This window comes from Odontomachus brunneus, unplaced genomic scaffold, assembly GCF_010583005.1.
Source record: "Odontomachus brunneus isolate Ranch 3 - 2012 unplaced genomic scaffold, Obru_v1 Obru_scaffold_118, whole genome shotgun sequence".
NCBI classification, from domain to species: Eukaryota; Metazoa; Arthropoda; class Insecta; order Hymenoptera; family Formicidae; genus Odontomachus; species Odontomachus brunneus.
This window is the reverse complement of record NW_022639568.1, coordinates 41,544-58,828: the sequence shown is the minus strand read 5'-3', so window position 1 is coordinate 58,828 and position 17,285 is coordinate 41,544. Positions and strand designations below refer to the sequence as shown.

Genomic DNA, 17,285 nt, shown 5'->3' with positions numbered 1-17,285 from the left:
AGTCGCGCGTATTCGTCAAATAAAATATAAGATTGAAGACGGAATTATTCAATTTCAAGATATTAACAATTTTCAAGAAGGAATTAAATTTCGTATTTTTTCAGACAGGAATCTTTGAGTTTCTTTTTTTAATACCCACATTTGCCGCGAGACTTTAAAAGAAAAAAAGGCGAAACCTTTGCATTGATCGGATGTCTTATACTTGAGTTATTTAGGTTCCGTGATTCGCGTCTCATAACGAACATGGACTGAACACGAAGCTAATGAGGCAAGCTAAAATGACCGGTAACAGCGTCATGCTCGATCTGTTCGCCAAGGAGGACTGAGGACGCAGTTCCCGTACAAGTTGCGATAATAATTTCAACAGGTGATCTATCGATATCGCGACTTTGACACTCGTCGGTGGTTCCTCAGTCTCGATCATTGCGGGAACCGTGTCGTTTACGGTTTTGTCGATTGAATCACTCATGTTGCTGTGATCCTGCGTCATTATCCAGTTACCACATTTCGGGAAGTTCGAAGGCACAGGTGGCATCTCCTCATGCTCGCCTACCTTGAAGATCAACGACATTCCGATCTCTGCGTGAAACTCAATGTGACAGTGGAACAGCCAATACCCTGGGAAACATATACAATTATTATCGACGTAGTTTCTTTTGGATTTTTTTATTTTTTATTTTTTTTATTATTATACTTTAGAAAAAATGACTCGACTTGGAAATGATGATCGATAGTCTTATCTTTCACTGTCTATTTCTCATCTTTATCCTCGACGAATCACTTTTCAGCATATGAAACATTTTTTAGAGTTATGCATATTTCGCGAAAATTTACAAAGCTACATATATTTTTTACTTTAAAAGAAAAATAAGAAACATATTTTTCACGTTATATATTATTTGTATAAAAATATAGTATTTTGCGCACGCGACGTTTTTTGTTGTGTTATGAATACACTATTTGTAGAGAAAGCGTCTCTATTATTTGCAGACGAATTAATTTGCTTCGCTTCTATTTTTTTTTAATAATATGCGCGCGTGTATGTGTGCCACAATGGATTATCACCTGGATTATTTGCGAGAAAGCGCACAATAGTGTATCCGCCGTCGGGTACGGTGACTGTGTCTTTCAGAGGTGCTCGTTCGAGCTTCCTATTTATCAAGCCTTGTCTCTCTAATTCCTTCACTTCAGCGACAGTGATGTTTTGTCCGACTTTTTCCATGGCCACCACGCGAAACTGGTAACCGTGAAGGTGGAACGGATGATTTGCGTCGAACGTGAAACCTGTAGACAATCATCGCGCTCGTTAGCGTCGGTGTGAAATGAAGCGTGTCTCGCTGTGTAACAGTATTATAATTAGGGTAACTTGCGAGTTACCAGAGACAGAACAGAACAGATAGAACTATCGAAGAACTTTCGAGATTTTTAAAATATTCAGTTTCTGGCGATTCATTCTGTATAACACGTTCAGAAATAAACGATAATGTGGGATGAATAATTATAGTAATTGAGTAATAATTACGAGAAGTCTGTACGATCATAGATGAGGCAAGAAGAGAGACATGTAAAAAACATAATTATCGGTTATACCTTCGTCTACCAGAACCAGTTCCACTACACTGTTCTTTTTGACTTGAAGTACGTGAGTGCAAGCACAAAAGTCTTTCTCGCATCCTTCGACGGTACTAGAGTTGCAAAACTGATCCGGCTTAACGAGATGTCTCTCAGGTAGCAGCGGGAACGAGGGTAGTTTCATCGATATGTGGTTCAATTGCGGCGTAAACAATCGCTGAGTCCGATCCCTTACTGAAAATGCACAATCAAAATATTAATTAATTGGAATTTATCAAACAATAATCAAATTTCAATTCATAGATAGAATTTTACTTATAGAAACATAATTATTTATTTTATTCATAAAAATTCTCATTAAAAATTATAAAAATCATTAATACCTCAAAGCTAAACAAATATGGTGAAGCTATATTTGCACTAATCTAATAATAATTCGAGTTTTACCTTGGTGAAAGCCATATAAGTTCTTGCGATGAAAACTCGGATTGTCTTTCCCATAGAAGTCGTACGATATGTAAAATTGATAATCTGGTTCTCTGGTGTTGGATTCGTCATCAGGGTCCATGGCATTCAATAATGGCATGCTGATGCTATTGTTCGACTCGGTCCCTTCGTTTAGAGCATTTATTTGCTGAAATTAAAATGACATTAAAGAATTCTTCCAAATTATCTTATTTTTTTTTAAATATCCTGTAACTATTTAATATAGAGTGGAAGATCGAGATCCGCGCGTTGAATACGATGATATAACGTAGTAAAATATTCTAATATACATACCAATCCATAAGAATCATTTCGTACACGATCGTACGAAACCTCAACTTCTGGATCCGCGTTGGGTGCTCCTTCGTAGCGCAATATTCCGACTTGGTACGCGCTTAGGAATCTCTTGTCGCAGTCCATCAGTCCACGGAATCGCATCCAATAATTGTCCACCGGCTGATTCGTCTCAATGATAAAGTCGAACCTCTCGCCGGCGTAGCTTACCAGAGATTCGCCTGCGATCATTTACAAGAAGATCGATCAGTACTTGTAAACTTGTGCTCTGCTTTTCGTTTCCTCTTCGATCTAAATCCAGGTCAGGATTTTTTTCCTATTTTAGACCTCGATTTTTCAATATTTGTAATTTATTATCTACTTTGATGCAATCAATTTGACTGCAGATTTTACTTTCTGCTAAAAGCCTTAAATTCTGTTTAAGTTAAAATTTTCAATTTTTTTGGAGCTTTTAGCGAGAGATTTATTTAACTTATTTTACGATGTACAATATTACTTGTGTGTACTCACGATTTATTTAAGATAAGAAATAGAAGCTCAAATTTCACATTAATTAAATCTATCACAATTTATAAACGTTGGAAAGTTGAGGTTGTAAATAGGAGCAAGATTTCGACTTGCAAAGATGAATTCGTACCTTGCACCGGTTCGATGTCACGTCCATCCGTGCTGACTACAAGCAAAGTATGATTGTCAACTGAAACTTCTATGGGGCAGTTCAAGAACTCCGCGTTGATAAGTCTGAATCTATACCGGGAATTCTGCGAGCATAAATCGCAAAATCGCATAAATCGCAAAATTCGATAACATAAATTTGAGAAAATCGTAAAACAATACATTTTGCAATACGTGAAAGATACTAGATGATACCGAGTATGCTTTGAGTTTTGCTTCCGGTCTTTCGCTATCCTGCGATCTCTCCCGCGATTGAAACTTACCGGTTTCACATCGAACGTCGAAACAGGCATGTTGGCAAGAGTCTCATTTTCTTTTATGGTTGTGTAACGACCCAGACCGTTTATTATAAGATTCGGTGCTTTATTAGTGCCGTTCGAATGATGATGAGCCAAGAACATGCTATCGCTCAGTTCGTGAATCCAATCGGCGACCACCAAAGTAAACTCGTCGAAGTCGTAAAGATCCTTGTGCCAATCCTTTGCGGGTGGTACGCGGACGAGCAACGGCCCGAACACGCCGTCGCCTCTTTGAAGTCCTGCAAGCAAAAAAATACACGATAACATTTCTTCCAAATTATTATCTGAGAAAGATCTTTAAAAATCAAATGATAATTGGATAAATTATAGATTAATCAGAACGATTTTATCGAATATCCATGGTCTGATTTAATAAGTCTCAATCTAATTAATTTATCAACCAATCTAATAATTAAAAAGCAGATATTTATCGTTCAATATCGAATAAGTTTCATAGTGCATAACAATAGGTCCAATTCGACAAAATAAGTTCGAAGTTCGATTTCGTCATGTACCTAAGTGAGAGTGCCAGAAATGCGTGCCGGCTTCGGTGGCGATGTACTCATATCGGAAGGACGACCCGGGTGGAATCGGGCACTGCGATATGTAAGGTACACCGTCCATGTACGGTGTGGCGATGTGATGCTGGCCATGCCAATGCATCGTGGTGCTCCCGGAGTGCAGCATGTTGATCATGTCTACTATTATCTTGTCGCCTTGGCATACCTGCAATCAAAACAAATCCACCAAACTATCTCGTCAATTAACCTATTTGTATCCAGAAGCGAAATAATCCGCACATAATATCACCAACCGCGATAATACGCCTATGATGACGTTCAGTTTTTGTTAATCTAGTACAGTCAACTTACGTCTTCCGAGCAGTAAATAAGCTTTCAGTGCATTATCAGCATATTTTACCTTTTTAATTGATACAGGCCGACTGTCAGTTGAACATCTCCGATTTTTAAAGTTGGTTGCGTATTTAGAGCTATGATACAAATGGAGCTATGATACAAATGGAGCTATGATTAAAGGAATTAAAGCTGGAATCGTGACGGTTGTGCGACACATTATTTTCTGGTTAAATACCCGTCATTACGACGAGGGACAAGTTAATGGCTACTTAATCATAGTATATTCTTGGACTCTCATGCCGCGGATATTGATATTCTAATAGCCGTAATGGTACTACAATAGGAAAAAGAACGTTGAAATGAGCAGGTGAAAAACGAATCGAGAACGAAAGAATGAACAAACAGAACGATTTCGCGCCCATAATCATATGCTCATTAGATATATCTGCGAAGACACATGATGCCTATTAGTAGTGTCGGATATAGATCTGCGAGTGAATCCCGCGGTTCCTGATATCATTACACAATTGCGATGTAAAGCGGCTGCAATTATTGCTAATTTTAGCGTAACAATGTGAACAGAGCCGTGACTTTCCTGTTTCAGTGGGGATTTCAGATTGATGTAAGAAGGATTCGTCATTCCTTTATTGAATTTCGACTCGTGGCAAATTAACGACTTGGATATTAAGGAGAAAACGGGAATACCTGATTGAGCGTTCCCGTCAAATGTAGAAATATCAAATCGATTATTAATTCAATCGTAAAAATTATCAGCTACTCAGAATTTGGTAAGAATTTTGTTATTGATTCAATTCGATGGATATGAGAAATCTTTCAACACGTTAAAATCAATAAAGGGCTGATCAATAAGACCGACAATTACATAAATATATTCCGGCAGAAACGATCGCGCGGCTTGTCAGCAAATTGAAATATCGCACCTCGATCGGTGGGCCTGGTAATTGGCGATTTACAGCCAAGACGGACCGGCTGATACCATCCGCCGGGATGCAATGAGGTCGAAAGCAGTCCGTGATGTTGAAGGGACAGTCATAGCACGCCTTGCTCATAGTCATGTAAGACTCCAGCTTGAAAGTGTAATAACAATCTAGGGACGACGCATCATTCCTGCACGTTCGTCTGCACGCGTGACGACTCCAGTCGATGGTGTCGGCGATCTCCGGGTCGATCGGTGTCAGCCCGATATCGTCATGGGCCGTTATCACCGCTTCTGAAACCGAGGAACGTTGCGTTCGAGCTTTCAACTTGAAATTCGGCGCTTTGTGGACACGCAAAGTCTCGAAGAATATTTGCAATCTTGAAATTTGAATTTCGAGAGAAACTCAAGCGGGACAAGACGGATTTTGAAATAGAATATTCGCAGGAATTTTTTTTTTATTTTGGTGCGTTTTTTTTGTAAACTTTGCGTATCCACCTATGATCAATCGATCAGAATCCAAGAATTGATTGCAAGAATTAATCGTGAGAGCGGCGTCACAACTCACCGGATCGACTTTCACGAGCGAACAGATAAAGCAGAACCAGCAGCACGTTCCAGATCATCGTCGTTCTCGGCCTGCAACGAGAGAGCGATCCAATAAGTCATACACGGAGATCAGACGTGCGCATTAAACACGTGTAAATTTAGTTCGTTATACAACATCACGTTCTGCAGATCTCGCGAAGATAAGGAGGAACGACGTTAAGGATGCACATCAGAGAGGATGGGGGGATCGGCTCGAAGACACAAGTGAGCACGAATTGAGATATTCAAAAGGTATTGTGTGTACATACGCGTGTGATGGTGGCTTATATAATACACGTGTTCCATTGAAAGCCTTCTCCATGTGCAACGTGATCTTGAAATTTTACAAAAGATACGTTCGCGAGAAGTGAACTCAACAGGAGGAGAGGTCTCTTCCCTTGGAACAATAAACGATTTGAAATGAAAAAAATAAATTTCTAATATATATGAAATATATATAATTATAGATATATAATTAAAGAATGGAAAAATATATAATTATAGATAAATATATAATTAAAGAATGGAAGAGACTTAAGATGGGATTTTCGTGTCTAAAAGACGATATTCAGGTAGCACGAGCTCCTAAAAGACGTCTAAATGTCCTTTTACCTGTTTCAAATTACCTGTCTCTTAAAAGTTTGTGTTATCTGGGGAACTTAACGAGTCGTTTAACGAGTTAATAAAAAAAACAAAAAAGACAAGAGTGTAAATAGAGTTAGAGACTGCACTGAAGAGCAGTCGGTGTTTACGCGGACGAGCGCATGTGAGAATCCAAAGCAAAAGAGTTCGGAAGCGCGTTCGCGTTGGAACGTCCTGGACTTTTACTACAGATTTCTTAATCGCACCAGCCTTGACTATATATTGTACATCATCGCAATAATCCTCATTTTGCCTATATGTGAACGGTTGTAAAACCCGTCTGCAGTTGGACACTCTTTTAGTGGCACACGGAGCAATCGTGAAGAGGCCGGTGCCGCAATGTCGACATTCTCGCTGCGTTTTACGACACGACGCGACATTACATACGCGAGGTGTCATATCGTGACTTTTTACAAAGTTTGCGCGACTCGACGTGACTGACACGCGTGAGCACTCATTGGCATGACAGGAGACGCAGCTGTTACCAGCAATTGAGCTAATAATCGCATTTTCATAATTACCAGAAAAATATGTTAACGTGTTCGCGCACTGTTTTCCAATCTCTCCTCCGCAATGCGAAATCGGTTCGGAAATATCCAACAGTCGGCAGTGTATTACGAAAGTAAAGCCCGTATAAAACGCGTGCTCGCGTCGTTAACTATAAAAATATCAACGACCCGCTCGTTAAACACCGTTTCAATTTGAAATACGTTCCTATATTATTTATATGTGTCTAGCCGCGTAATTAATTGGTATAATAAATTCTATTTTGTCGTGCGCGTGCGAGTATGATATTGTTAAATTAATATTAATGACCTGTTTTCTTTGAATTGTCGCACAAAATATCAGTGACGAAATGACGAAACAAATGGAATTCATCTTAACAATTTTATATTAAAATTGTTGTTGTAAAACAAATGTCTCTTTAAACTCATAAAACTCACTCTCAAAACTCACAATTATATTTAATTATCTTATAAAATATCCAATTTCTTTCCTTATATTTCTTGTATCGTTAATGAATTATTAGAAATGCCCCTTAGAAAGCACAGGATATTCAACACAGATGAGTAAATATTTAGATTCCAGATCATTTTTGATAAATTAATAGCACAAGTACGTATAATAGCCGAAGAGTTGTGTAAACTTTAATTGCATTATCTATGACTTCATGTCAGTAAAATTATATAAAAAAAATAAGTAAATATATATATTATTCGCACGGAACTTTCTATGATAACATAATATGCAATAACGATAAATTCTGAAATTTCGTCGAATAACGCGTGAAATATCAAAACAAGTTCAAGCGGTGTAGCCACGAGGGTACATGTGACTTACCGCGTCATTTTTACACGCTTAACAATTCCTCGCAGGGTATTCTCCAGGTCGAACGATGAAGATCGATAGGTCTAGCTAATCCACGGACGATGGTCGTCAACGATACGTCTCGGCGTTGAACTTTCCGTTCACGATTTAGAGTTGAGACGCGACAGACGTCTCCTCTCGCGTGCAAGCGCCGGAAGCCAAGTCTATTTGGCTACTCGCCCCGAAGACTTCTCGTCCGGTGTCCAAGACGCAATGACCGCGTCGTGGTGATGTATCACGAGGTATTGAGGAACCGGCGTGCCCCTCTCTATCCAGGAGTCCTGTTGAATCGCCGCAGCCACGAATAGCCGGCGAGATGGGCGTTCTGCTACTTCACTTGTCCTCACGTAGACCATCAGGTAGAACAGGTAGACACGAGAATGACACACGACACGCCGCGATATGGCGCGAATCACGGCCGTCCTTTTCGCCGCCTTCCCCCGCGTATGCCGCAGTTTTCCCCACGGGAATTCATATCACCGGATTTCCCCCTCAAACACTGGTCGACTTGTGCCGAAATCCGCGAGAGGAAAAAGAAGAAAAAGAGAATGACGTTGATGAGAACGAGGAAGAAGCGTTGTCGCGGCTCTTCAATAAGGGTTTCTTTTTCCTTTCTGCGGAGGTTGGTTTCGTGGCATGCGTGGCGAAGAAAAGACTCGATTTGATATAATTTTATCGTCGAGCGGCGGAGTCGAAAAGTAATAAAAGTTATCTTCGTCGTAATTGAACTTAATACCCAGCCGGGCGCGATAAACAAGTTACTTAGCTGTACACTCGCGAACAGCGAACTCGACGGATTTTGCTTCTGATCTTCGCAATTGAAAGTCCGTCGCGAAAATCAGGCGACTTTTTTTAATTTGTAAATAAAAGTTGAAATAAATTTCATGTAAATACGTTTAGATCCATGGCGAAGTTATTGACTGCACCACAAAGTATTCGATTCTGCGCTCGGAATTAATATTCATTTTATTAAAATGCAAACTTCCTACGCGTAAAAATTTCCTTTTACGGTATTTTGCACACGTCACGATGACGCGCTTTGCCCATATTACGTGCGATAAATATAAATCCCGATCTGTAAATGTAATCAATTATACGAGTTTCTCTGATTTCCTAGGATCCAAGCGTCATCGCGTGCGAAGTTTTATGATGCAAGACATCAAGACGTCTTAATTGAATAATTAAATACAGTACAATCATGCGTCGTTATGAATTCCTCTGAGAGGTGAAGCCGATCGAGCGAATGACGTGAATGTGCATTTATTCACTTCAGTACATATGTAAACGCACTTTCGTTTACTCAATATCACAATTGCTCAACACATCGCGTCAAAATCGTTAATTATACAACACCAATTGATCGTTTCGCGCCGCGAAGAAAACGAAGTTCAATCATGTGTATATTGTTCGCACAATGTACGTTTACGCACGATTTGCTTGCGTAATCGATAAAGGATCTTTAATTGTGAACAAAAACAGTAATTTTTGATCGCAAGATTAATCGCACGGAAAAAATATAGGAAGACCGATAAATCGGTAAAGACGACTTTACGTTAAAAAAAACTCGCCTCGTGAGTTTATATTCTCGATTTTCCGAATTGGAAATCAATCTCATCACTCATTCCTATATTTCTTCCTGCTTCCTTGAGTCTATATCTATCATCTGCGGGAATCTCTCTCCGAGTTTTGACTAAAAATAAGATTTTGAATTAATTATACTAATAATAATGAAGTGTGCTAGATACAATCTAACGAAAGTGAGATTCATTATCAATGACACGATAAGAAGTGACAAATTCCAACTTTAACGGGAAATTTCATCTCGAAAGTGTCACTTAACCGTATCTTATCGCATTAATAACACGAAAGTACAGCATGGTGCTTACCGTGTTTATCAGTAAAATCAGCACCGGAAGAAACGTCTTTAAAACTGCTTGATCGTTATAAGATCAGAATGTGATATAATTTAGGAAGTTATATTAACATTTCGTGTCGCGTAATTAACGTATTGATTTGAATAATCAAGTCCTTTTTTCGAGTCAACACGAGAAGCACGGATATTCGCGCGTATAAATTATTCATTATTATTATTTTATCATACAATGTTCTCAAAAGGTTGTTCTTAGTTGGAACGTTTCAACCCTAATTAAAATTCGTCTCACAAGAAGTGGTCATAAGGTATTCTTGGAGTTTTTGAACGAAAATTGGAAAGTATATAGAGAAAAATATATGGAAAACGGTGACAGGATCTTCACTTTCATAACTTTTTGGAATCCAGATAAACTGACCACAATGATCATTTTTTATAAATCCATGCTTTTCTTAACTAAATATCATTTTATATCGAAAGAAAGAAATTTCCAGTGATTGGGACCATTTTGTTGTGATTTTCACTTTGACATTACTTTTAAAGCTTGCATGCTACAAAATTAACGTGCTCGTGAGAGTATTTTTTCAGCATACAATAGATGAAGACAGAAAAGTAGAAATATACAACAATAATGATAATAACGTAATTGTCAAATAACAATTACCGCGTTTTAACGTCGCAAAATCGACGATTTAGAAATTGAAACAGGAAAAGACGCGCTGTTTCGTTTTACGCATGAATCAAAATAATATCTTTGTTCCTCATAAATATAGTACAGGAAAAACAAAAAAAAACTTGACTAATCTGTGTATGCGGGCATCAATTTACTAGCACTTAAGCTGTAGAATCTCGCAAAACAGGTTTCAGAAGGGAATTCCCACTGCTTTTCGGGGCGATTTGATGCGAGTAACCAGTAGCCGCCGACTCGCGTCAGTCGATGACGTTTAACTATAATTGTTCTACATGGACTTCCTGGTTTGTGTGGGACGCGGTCTACGATTTTCGCGAACACTTAATCCATTCTTCCTAAAAGCAGGTATATTAATATTAATCGATCGTGTATTTTATCGTGTATTTTTACGTAAACCGCCTTCCACGATTTTTGCTATTATGGTTTCTGCAGTTTTCCACCGCGATTGCAACAAAACGTCTAAGGTCGTGACGGCACAACGAAGTGACACGATCGTGCAATCATTTTGCATGAACAATCTCATAATTATCTTTAGCAGGAAATAGCGTAGAGTTTTGCCTTGACTCGCGATCGTGTACATTCGCGAAAGAAAAGAAGGGGAAGAAAGAAAGCTGACATGTATACATGCGCGAGAACAGCAGAGACCATAACTTCGAGATTGAATTCGTCATGGAAAAAAGCGGAGCCTGGCGCATTCAAATTCGCAGGATTGCCTCAAGGCAAGATGTTACTGATGTATATTACATAATTTGGAACGGCTAGCGAAGGTCGTCGCGCGTAATAAACGTGTAAAGAATGACGACAAATTGATCAACGTGAGAGAGAGAAAGAGAGAGAGAGCAGTACACCCATGCCACGCGAGACGAAATTATCCACATAGTATGAATGCGACCTTACGCAATGAATCCGCGATGGGCCATGGCCGCAAAACGACGGGCCCTGAGAGAACGAGGCAGAGCGACGTCCGTTGTTGAACGGTGCTCTAAGAGCGATGAGAGATGTGGACGCGGGTCAGTCGAGTGCTGCCACATGAGTTTCCTTTTGCCGTGGAAAAACATCGTCGCTTTCGCTCGGCGCGCTTTTATTTTTTTCCTGCTCCATCCTCGTTCGCGGCTTTTTCGCACTGAAGACATTTCTCTTTCTTCCTCTTGTTGCAAAATATAATGCGGATGTCTCCGGGCTATATAGACATTCGGAATCTGGAAGAATCATTGTCTCCTCATTTTTTCAGACCTTCCAAATGTCTTTACGTATCTCGAACACTCGTGATATACTCCGGGACAAAAAAGAAAGAGAAGTGCCTACCATGCATGTAAGTCCTGAAGTCTGTCCAGTGGAGCAAGAATAACTTTCTGAGTGAAAACTTGAAACTTTCTACATTTTTGCTCTTGAGGAAAAGTTATACAATCGGATAGGAGATTATGCGTACAGAAGTATAAGACGTAACGAGCGTGTCGTCGACATGTGCGTTTGATAAAAGACGTCTTTTTGTGTTATCGGAGACAGACTTGGAGACAGGCTCGGAGACAGGCTCGTTTTGTTTCATTCTTCTGTGACTAAGAAGATTCTGGCTAATTAAGTAATCTTACTCAGAAGGAAAAACATGACAGGTTTCAAATTTCCATTCCTAGAAAAGTTATTTTTGCCCCATCGTTCAGATTCCGAGATTCACACGCAAGGACGACGTTTCCTTCTCGTTCTCTCGTTCTGAAATATAATATGAATGTCCGGGTTATATAAAGATGTTTGGAAAAAGTTCTGGAAAAATAGGGAGTCCTTTTTTTAAATACTCATGCTGTCGTGTTGTGACACGTTCGTTTTTTCGCAGCGGAAAGAATCTTGGTCGATCATATAACTCTTCCCCAGTATCCCTATTCTGTAACTCGTTATTGGAGTTAACGACAGTTTCGTTATTGTTGCGCAGCTTTTCTATACCGTAGAAAAGCAGCGCAACGATAACGAAACTATCATTAACTCCAATAACAAGTTCCAGAATCCCAACACAGGAGCGAAAATGTGAATAATTTCCATTATTTGAAAAGTCATCGAGTTCACCTGAGACATTAGTCCGAGTTTTTAAAATGTGTAGTAAGTCCTTAGCTTTTTATTCTACAATGTATTTTTTATTTCCTGTTTCTTGTTTTCTATCTTTTTTTGGCTTAAGGCTAAGTTTAATCTATAATGTGCTCTTTGTTTCCTATTTCTTGTCCTTTTCTGGCTTAAGGTTTGAATAAAAAAAGAGATAAAAAAACAGCAAGCAAAGAATACATTATATATCAAATTTTAGTAGTAAGCCCAAAACTGATCTAATTTTCGACTATAAATATTTTCTATTGCTGCCTGAAGCCAACCTATAAGTTTTAAGCAAATTGGCCAAATTCCAATTGTTACAGCAGCATGGAAAGTTCTTTTTGCCAGAAATTATATTACAGCATAAAGTTGAAGGCTTACTATTGTAGAGCTGGGCTTACAGTTTTCACGTTCTCACTTTTAAGGAACAAGTTACATGACATCCACCTTGACAAAATGCGGGTAATTCCTCGTCACGTCGATGACGAAAATGACGTTTGCGCGCACGCAATAACGCACAAGGATGCGTGAGAGCATTGTCCTTTCGGCGCTTAGTCATCAACCGCATTCTGCCAAGTTATTTCTATTAGATGATTAATTTTGCGCGTTACAGCGCAAGTTTTTCGAATTTGTAATATAAAAGAGAGAATAAATACAAACGAGTTTTTAACGAGTGTTTCTGCTGCGATAACGATGCGTGCTCCATCTGATATTACACGTGCCAACAGCTCAACGGATCGTAATCTTGCTAGTGTTGGAAGTGTATAATATATAGATGATATGAAGAATAGTTACTCAATGTTTGACAATGGATATAGAGGCCATTTTATAATTGCGTAAACGTGGTCGTAAATGGTTATAAATGATTATGACATAATGATTACTGTTACTATAGTAACTAGTAATAAAATTATTAAAAATAATTGGTCAATTTATTATTTTGATAGTATTAAATTTCTATAAGGATCTAATTTACGAATATGACTTTGTTTATGTTCTTTATATCAGTATAACGCCGATGCATCTTCAATAGAGAAAATCACGGAGTTTACGAATGAAACTTACATGTATGAAAATATGTAGTATTCCATCGTATATTAGGCAACTTATCTACGTATTGGCTGCGGTGATCAGGTGCTCTTTTTTTCTTGAAAAGACTGTTTCGCGTTTGCGTTGCTGACGCTTGAAGATCTCGAGAATGAGATCTGTTCACTGTTTTGCTGAATCTTCATGAAAGGTCTCGTTGCTGAGTCATCGCAAGTAGGTTTGCGTGGTGCTTAATTTGAGGTTGGAAGCCCGCGACAGGACAACTCGTGAAATATGTTTTTGCCGCGTCGCGATTTGTTTTTGATAATGTCATCTTGTCGGATTAATTTCGTCGGTTTCCGCTGCAGCGTGCCAGGCAACATCTCCATAGCTACGTTCGAAAACTCTACTCAACGGGTGGAGTAGCATTTAATTGACCAATAAAAACAAAGATAATTAGGATTTCTTTATCATAATTGGTCAATTAAATATACCCTATCCACCGAGTAGAATTTTGTAACGCAGCACATAGAAACACTGGTTGCTTTCCAGCTACGTGCCTGTGTTACAGGTACGTTACACTGTGTTACACAAAACCAGTTTATTGATCTATCCATATGTTATCTAAAATATCTTGTAAGATAATACATAGATAGACCAATAAACTGGTTTTGTGTAACACAGTGTAAAGTAGCTGAAAAGCACTCTATAAGTCCCGATCTACAATAAGTATAGTAAGCTTTAAGCCTTAAGAAATTAACCAATCACAGTGGAATTATAGAGGAATAATTAATTGTGATTGGTTAATTTCTTAGGGTGAGTTCCACTTAGCGCAACACCCGTCGCGTCGTCCTTCCAATCAAATCGTTCCATTTTATTCGTCGTAAAGTTTGGCAATAAAATGGGACGATTTGATTGGTCCGCGAAGGACGACGCGCGCGTAACGCGCTAAGTGGAAACGCACCCTTAGAGCGAGAAAAAATATACTTGTCTCACTTTAACTTATTGCACAGTTCAGCAGTGCAGCTAAAAAGAACAGACCATAGTTTTCTCACCTTGCTAGTACACGATTTGACGCGAAGAATATTGTATGATAATTTCGATAATGGAAAGAATTTTGTTATTGACGAGCTGATTGAACATAACGATCATCAAATACACAATTTAAAAGGAATTTTGAGTTGAAAAAGTGGACAGGATAAAGCGTGACTTTTCTACAAGGAATAAATTTTCGTAAGAAAAGAAAGACACCTAACCTAATTTTGCTAATTAGATATGACATAAATAAACAGAACGATTTTATCTTTTAGCAAATTGAAAAAGTATCGTGTTTTAACAAAAATAGATATCCAGAAGGAAAGGAAGAAAAGACGTAGTCCTCGAATTATCACCTAACCTAAAATGGCCAATTCGTTGGCGAACGTGACCGTATCGAGCATTTTGAAGAACAAGAGCTCATTCGAGGATGAGCCGCGGAAGAAGAGTCGGGAAGACTGGCGAAAAGCGAAGGAACTCGAAGAGGCCAGAAAAGCTGGCACAGCTCCAGCTGCCGTAGATGAAGAAGGAAAGGATATCAATCCGCATATACCTCAATACATCAGTGCGACTCCATGGTACTTCGGCGCCCAAGGCCCTACTCTGAAGCACCAACGGCCACAACCAGAGAAGCAGAAGCAATATAGCTCCATAGATGCGTGGTACAATCGTGGAGTAGACAGCTCAAACACAGTGGCCAAGTATCGCAAGGGTGCCTGTGAAAACTGTGGTGCGTTAACACATAAGAGGAAAGAATGCATGGAGAGACCACGCAAGGTTGGCGCCAAGTATACCAATGCAAAGATCGCTCCTGATGAGTTCACTCAGCCTGAGTTATCCATGGACTACGATGGTAAGAGGGACCGCTGGGCTGGCTACGATCCATCTGAGCACAGAGCCATAGTGGACGAGTATCAGAAGGTTGAGGAGGCCAAGAGACAGATGCGTGCGGAAAAGCTCAACGCGGAGGAGAACGACGAACAGGATTCGGACAAGGATGAGGACAAATACGTGGACGAGGTGGACATGCCCGGCACGAAGGTGGACTCGAAGCAGCGCATTACTGTGAGAAATCTGCGTATCCGGGAGGACACTGCCAAGTATCTGCGCAATCTCGACCCGAACTCCGCGTATTACGATCCCAAGACCAGATCCATGCGAGACAATCCTTATGTCGGCACCGAACGCGAGGTGGATTACAAAGGCGAGAACTTCGTGCGCTTCTCCGGCGACACTCAGCAACACGCTAACGCGCAACTGTTCGCCTGGGAGGCGCACGAGAAGGGCGTCGATGTGCACTTACTGGCCGAGCCGACGAAGCTGGAATTGTTGAAGCAAGAATACGACAAGAAGCGGGACGAATTGAAGGATAAGGCGCGCGATAGTATAATCGAGTGTTACGGAGGCGAGGAGCACCTCGAGGCGCCGCCGAAGACGCTGCTGTTGGCACAGACCGAGCATTACGTCGAGTATTCGAGATACGGCAAAATAGTCAAAGGACAGGACAGACAGGTGATACGATCCAAATACGAGGAAGACGTCCATCCGAACAACCACACGTCAGTGTGGGGCTCTTACTGGCAGGACGGCAAGTGGGGCTATCAGTGCTGTTATTCTTTCATTAAAAACTCATATTGCACCGGGATGTCCGGCAAGAGATCGGTCGAGGCCGCAGCTAGTAACGTGCAAGATAAAGTACCGTTCGTGAGATCTGAGATGCAAGAGACGGAGGATAACGAGCTTCGACGATTCTCGGATACTGCGGACAAAGAGGAGCATTCTTCGAGCAGCGACTTCTCGTCTGATGACGAAGATATGAAGAATAAGACGGAGAGACAGAGCAAAGCAGCTAAACGAAGATTGAAGAAACAAAAGAGGAAAGAAAGCCGTAAGAATAAGAAGAAGAGTGAGAAGCAGGAAGACAAGTTGAACGAGGCGTTGAGAAAGGAGGAGGAAAGCACGAAGACGGCGGACAAATTGTTGAAGATGGACGAGAGAAAACGTCCGTATAATAGCATGTACGAGGTAAAAGAACTAACGAGCGAAGAGATAGAAGCGTATCAGATGAAACGCAAACGCGACGAGGATCCGATGGCGCATTTTCTTTAAAATCAACTACTATGTTGTTTGTAACGCTGTAAATGAATGTTGTATATATCTGTACAGTAAAAAAACGTAAAATTAAATAATTGAACATATAAATAATATATCTAGCAAGTAAATAATATATCTAATAAGAAACAATATGTTAGTTTAATATTAATATTCAATTATAATAAAATAATAAACAAATATAAGTTATAAATTACATTTTTAAACTATGTAAGTTTGTATATATTTAAATAAAGGATTGATATGAAAATATTGATAAAAATAAAGGCAATTTCAATAGTAACTTTAATAGTGGCCCGCTTTGTTCCTATTGGTTGTCAATGATTCTTATTATTGCTCTTTTTTATTGGAAGTAACTAAATCTAACCTAAACCCAACTAAAATTCTAGTTATCTCTCCTCTAGACTCAAAGGCTCATATTCTGAATTCTCTTTTATCGATAAAAGTGTCTTAAATGTAGCTTTTCAGCCAATCAGGCTCTTAAGCCTCTTTTTAGAGGCCTTTTTATAGATAAAAGAGGATTCAGAATATGGGCCAAAGATTCTGATTGGTTTTTCAGTTCATTCATTTTAACCTTCGTTTACACCCAAGCAATTATGTGCGATGGATGTGTTCGTAAAGCCCGTATCAGACTACCGACTGCACAGGCCTACTCTCAATGGACGAATCACAGGTGCGATTACATGAGCGTTACGGAAATGCGGAAAAGTAACTAGTAACTAAATGGGACCCGTGCGGTTTCGTTCTGTTTTTCCGCGGATTT

At 39.6% G+C, this 17,285-nt stretch overlaps 2 protein-coding genes across 7 annotated transcripts; one reads left to right on the top strand and one right to left on the bottom strand.

Moving 5' to 3' along the window:
• Positions 1-37: 37 nt before the first annotated feature.
• LOC116849523 (laccase-1-like) lies at positions 38-13,890 on the bottom strand. 5 transcript variants are annotated; one of them, XM_032826745.1, is made up of 13 exons: positions 13,415-13,890; positions 11,177-11,478; positions 7,692-10,614; positions 5,689-5,759; positions 5,125-5,414; positions 3,842-4,052; positions 3,291-3,565; positions 2,990-3,113; positions 2,353-2,573; positions 2,020-2,206; positions 1,591-1,806; positions 1,066-1,284; positions 233-618 (listed from the first exon to the last, which is right to left on the bottom strand). In XM_032826745.1, the coding sequence occupies exons 3-13, from the start codon at positions 7,697-7,699 to the stop codon at positions 233-235; spliced, it is 2,208 nt and encodes a 735-aa protein (XP_032682636.1). In that variant the 5' UTR covers positions 7,700-10,614; positions 11,177-11,478; positions 13,415-13,890. The 5 variants fall into 5 exon arrangements, with proteins under 5 accessions (XP_032682632.1, XP_032682636.1, XP_032682633.1 ...); XM_032826741.1 differs by lacking the exon at positions 7,692-10,614 and having other exon boundaries at positions 38-618; positions 13,415-13,889; XM_032826742.1 differs by lacking the exons at positions 7,692-10,614; positions 13,415-13,890 and adding an exon at positions 13,010-13,362.
• Positions 13,891-14,402: 512 nt separating this feature from the next.
• LOC116849564 (pre-mRNA-splicing factor Slu7) lies at positions 14,403-16,637 on the top strand. Of its 2 annotated transcripts, none has more exons than XM_032826839.1 (2): positions 14,403-14,608; positions 14,721-16,637. In XM_032826839.1, exon 2 carries the CDS (start codon positions 14,777-14,779, stop codon positions 16,517-16,519), a length of 1,743 nt encoding a protein of 580 aa, XP_032682730.1. In that variant the 5' UTR covers positions 14,403-14,608; positions 14,721-14,776; the 3' UTR covers positions 16,520-16,637. The 2 variants fall into 2 exon arrangements, with proteins under 2 accessions (XP_032682730.1, XP_032682729.1); XM_032826838.1 differs by having other exon boundaries at positions 14,686-16,637.
• The last annotated feature ends 648 nt before the right edge of the window (positions 16,638-17,285 follow it).

What these genes read in the sequence shown, in the direction of transcription:
- LOC116849523 (XM_032826741.1), bottom strand. Translation starts at nt 11,412, where the DNA reads ATGTCTTCAGTGCGAAAAAGCCGCGAACGAGGATGGAGCAGGAAAAAA. An exon ending in GCCCATCGCGGATTCATTGC is followed by an intron (nt 5,760 to 11,176) that starts GTAAGGTCGCAT and finishes CTCTCGTTGCAG; the next exon opens with GCCGAGAACGACGATGATCT. An exon ending in CGACGTTCGATGTGAAACCG is followed by an intron (nt 3,114 to 3,290) that starts GTAAGTTTCAAT and finishes TTATGCTCGCAG; the next exon opens with AATTCCCGGTATAGATTCAG.
- LOC116849564 (XM_032826839.1), top strand. Translation starts at nt 14,777, where the DNA reads ATGGCCAATTCGTTGGCGAACGTGACCGTATCGAGCATTTTGAAGAAC.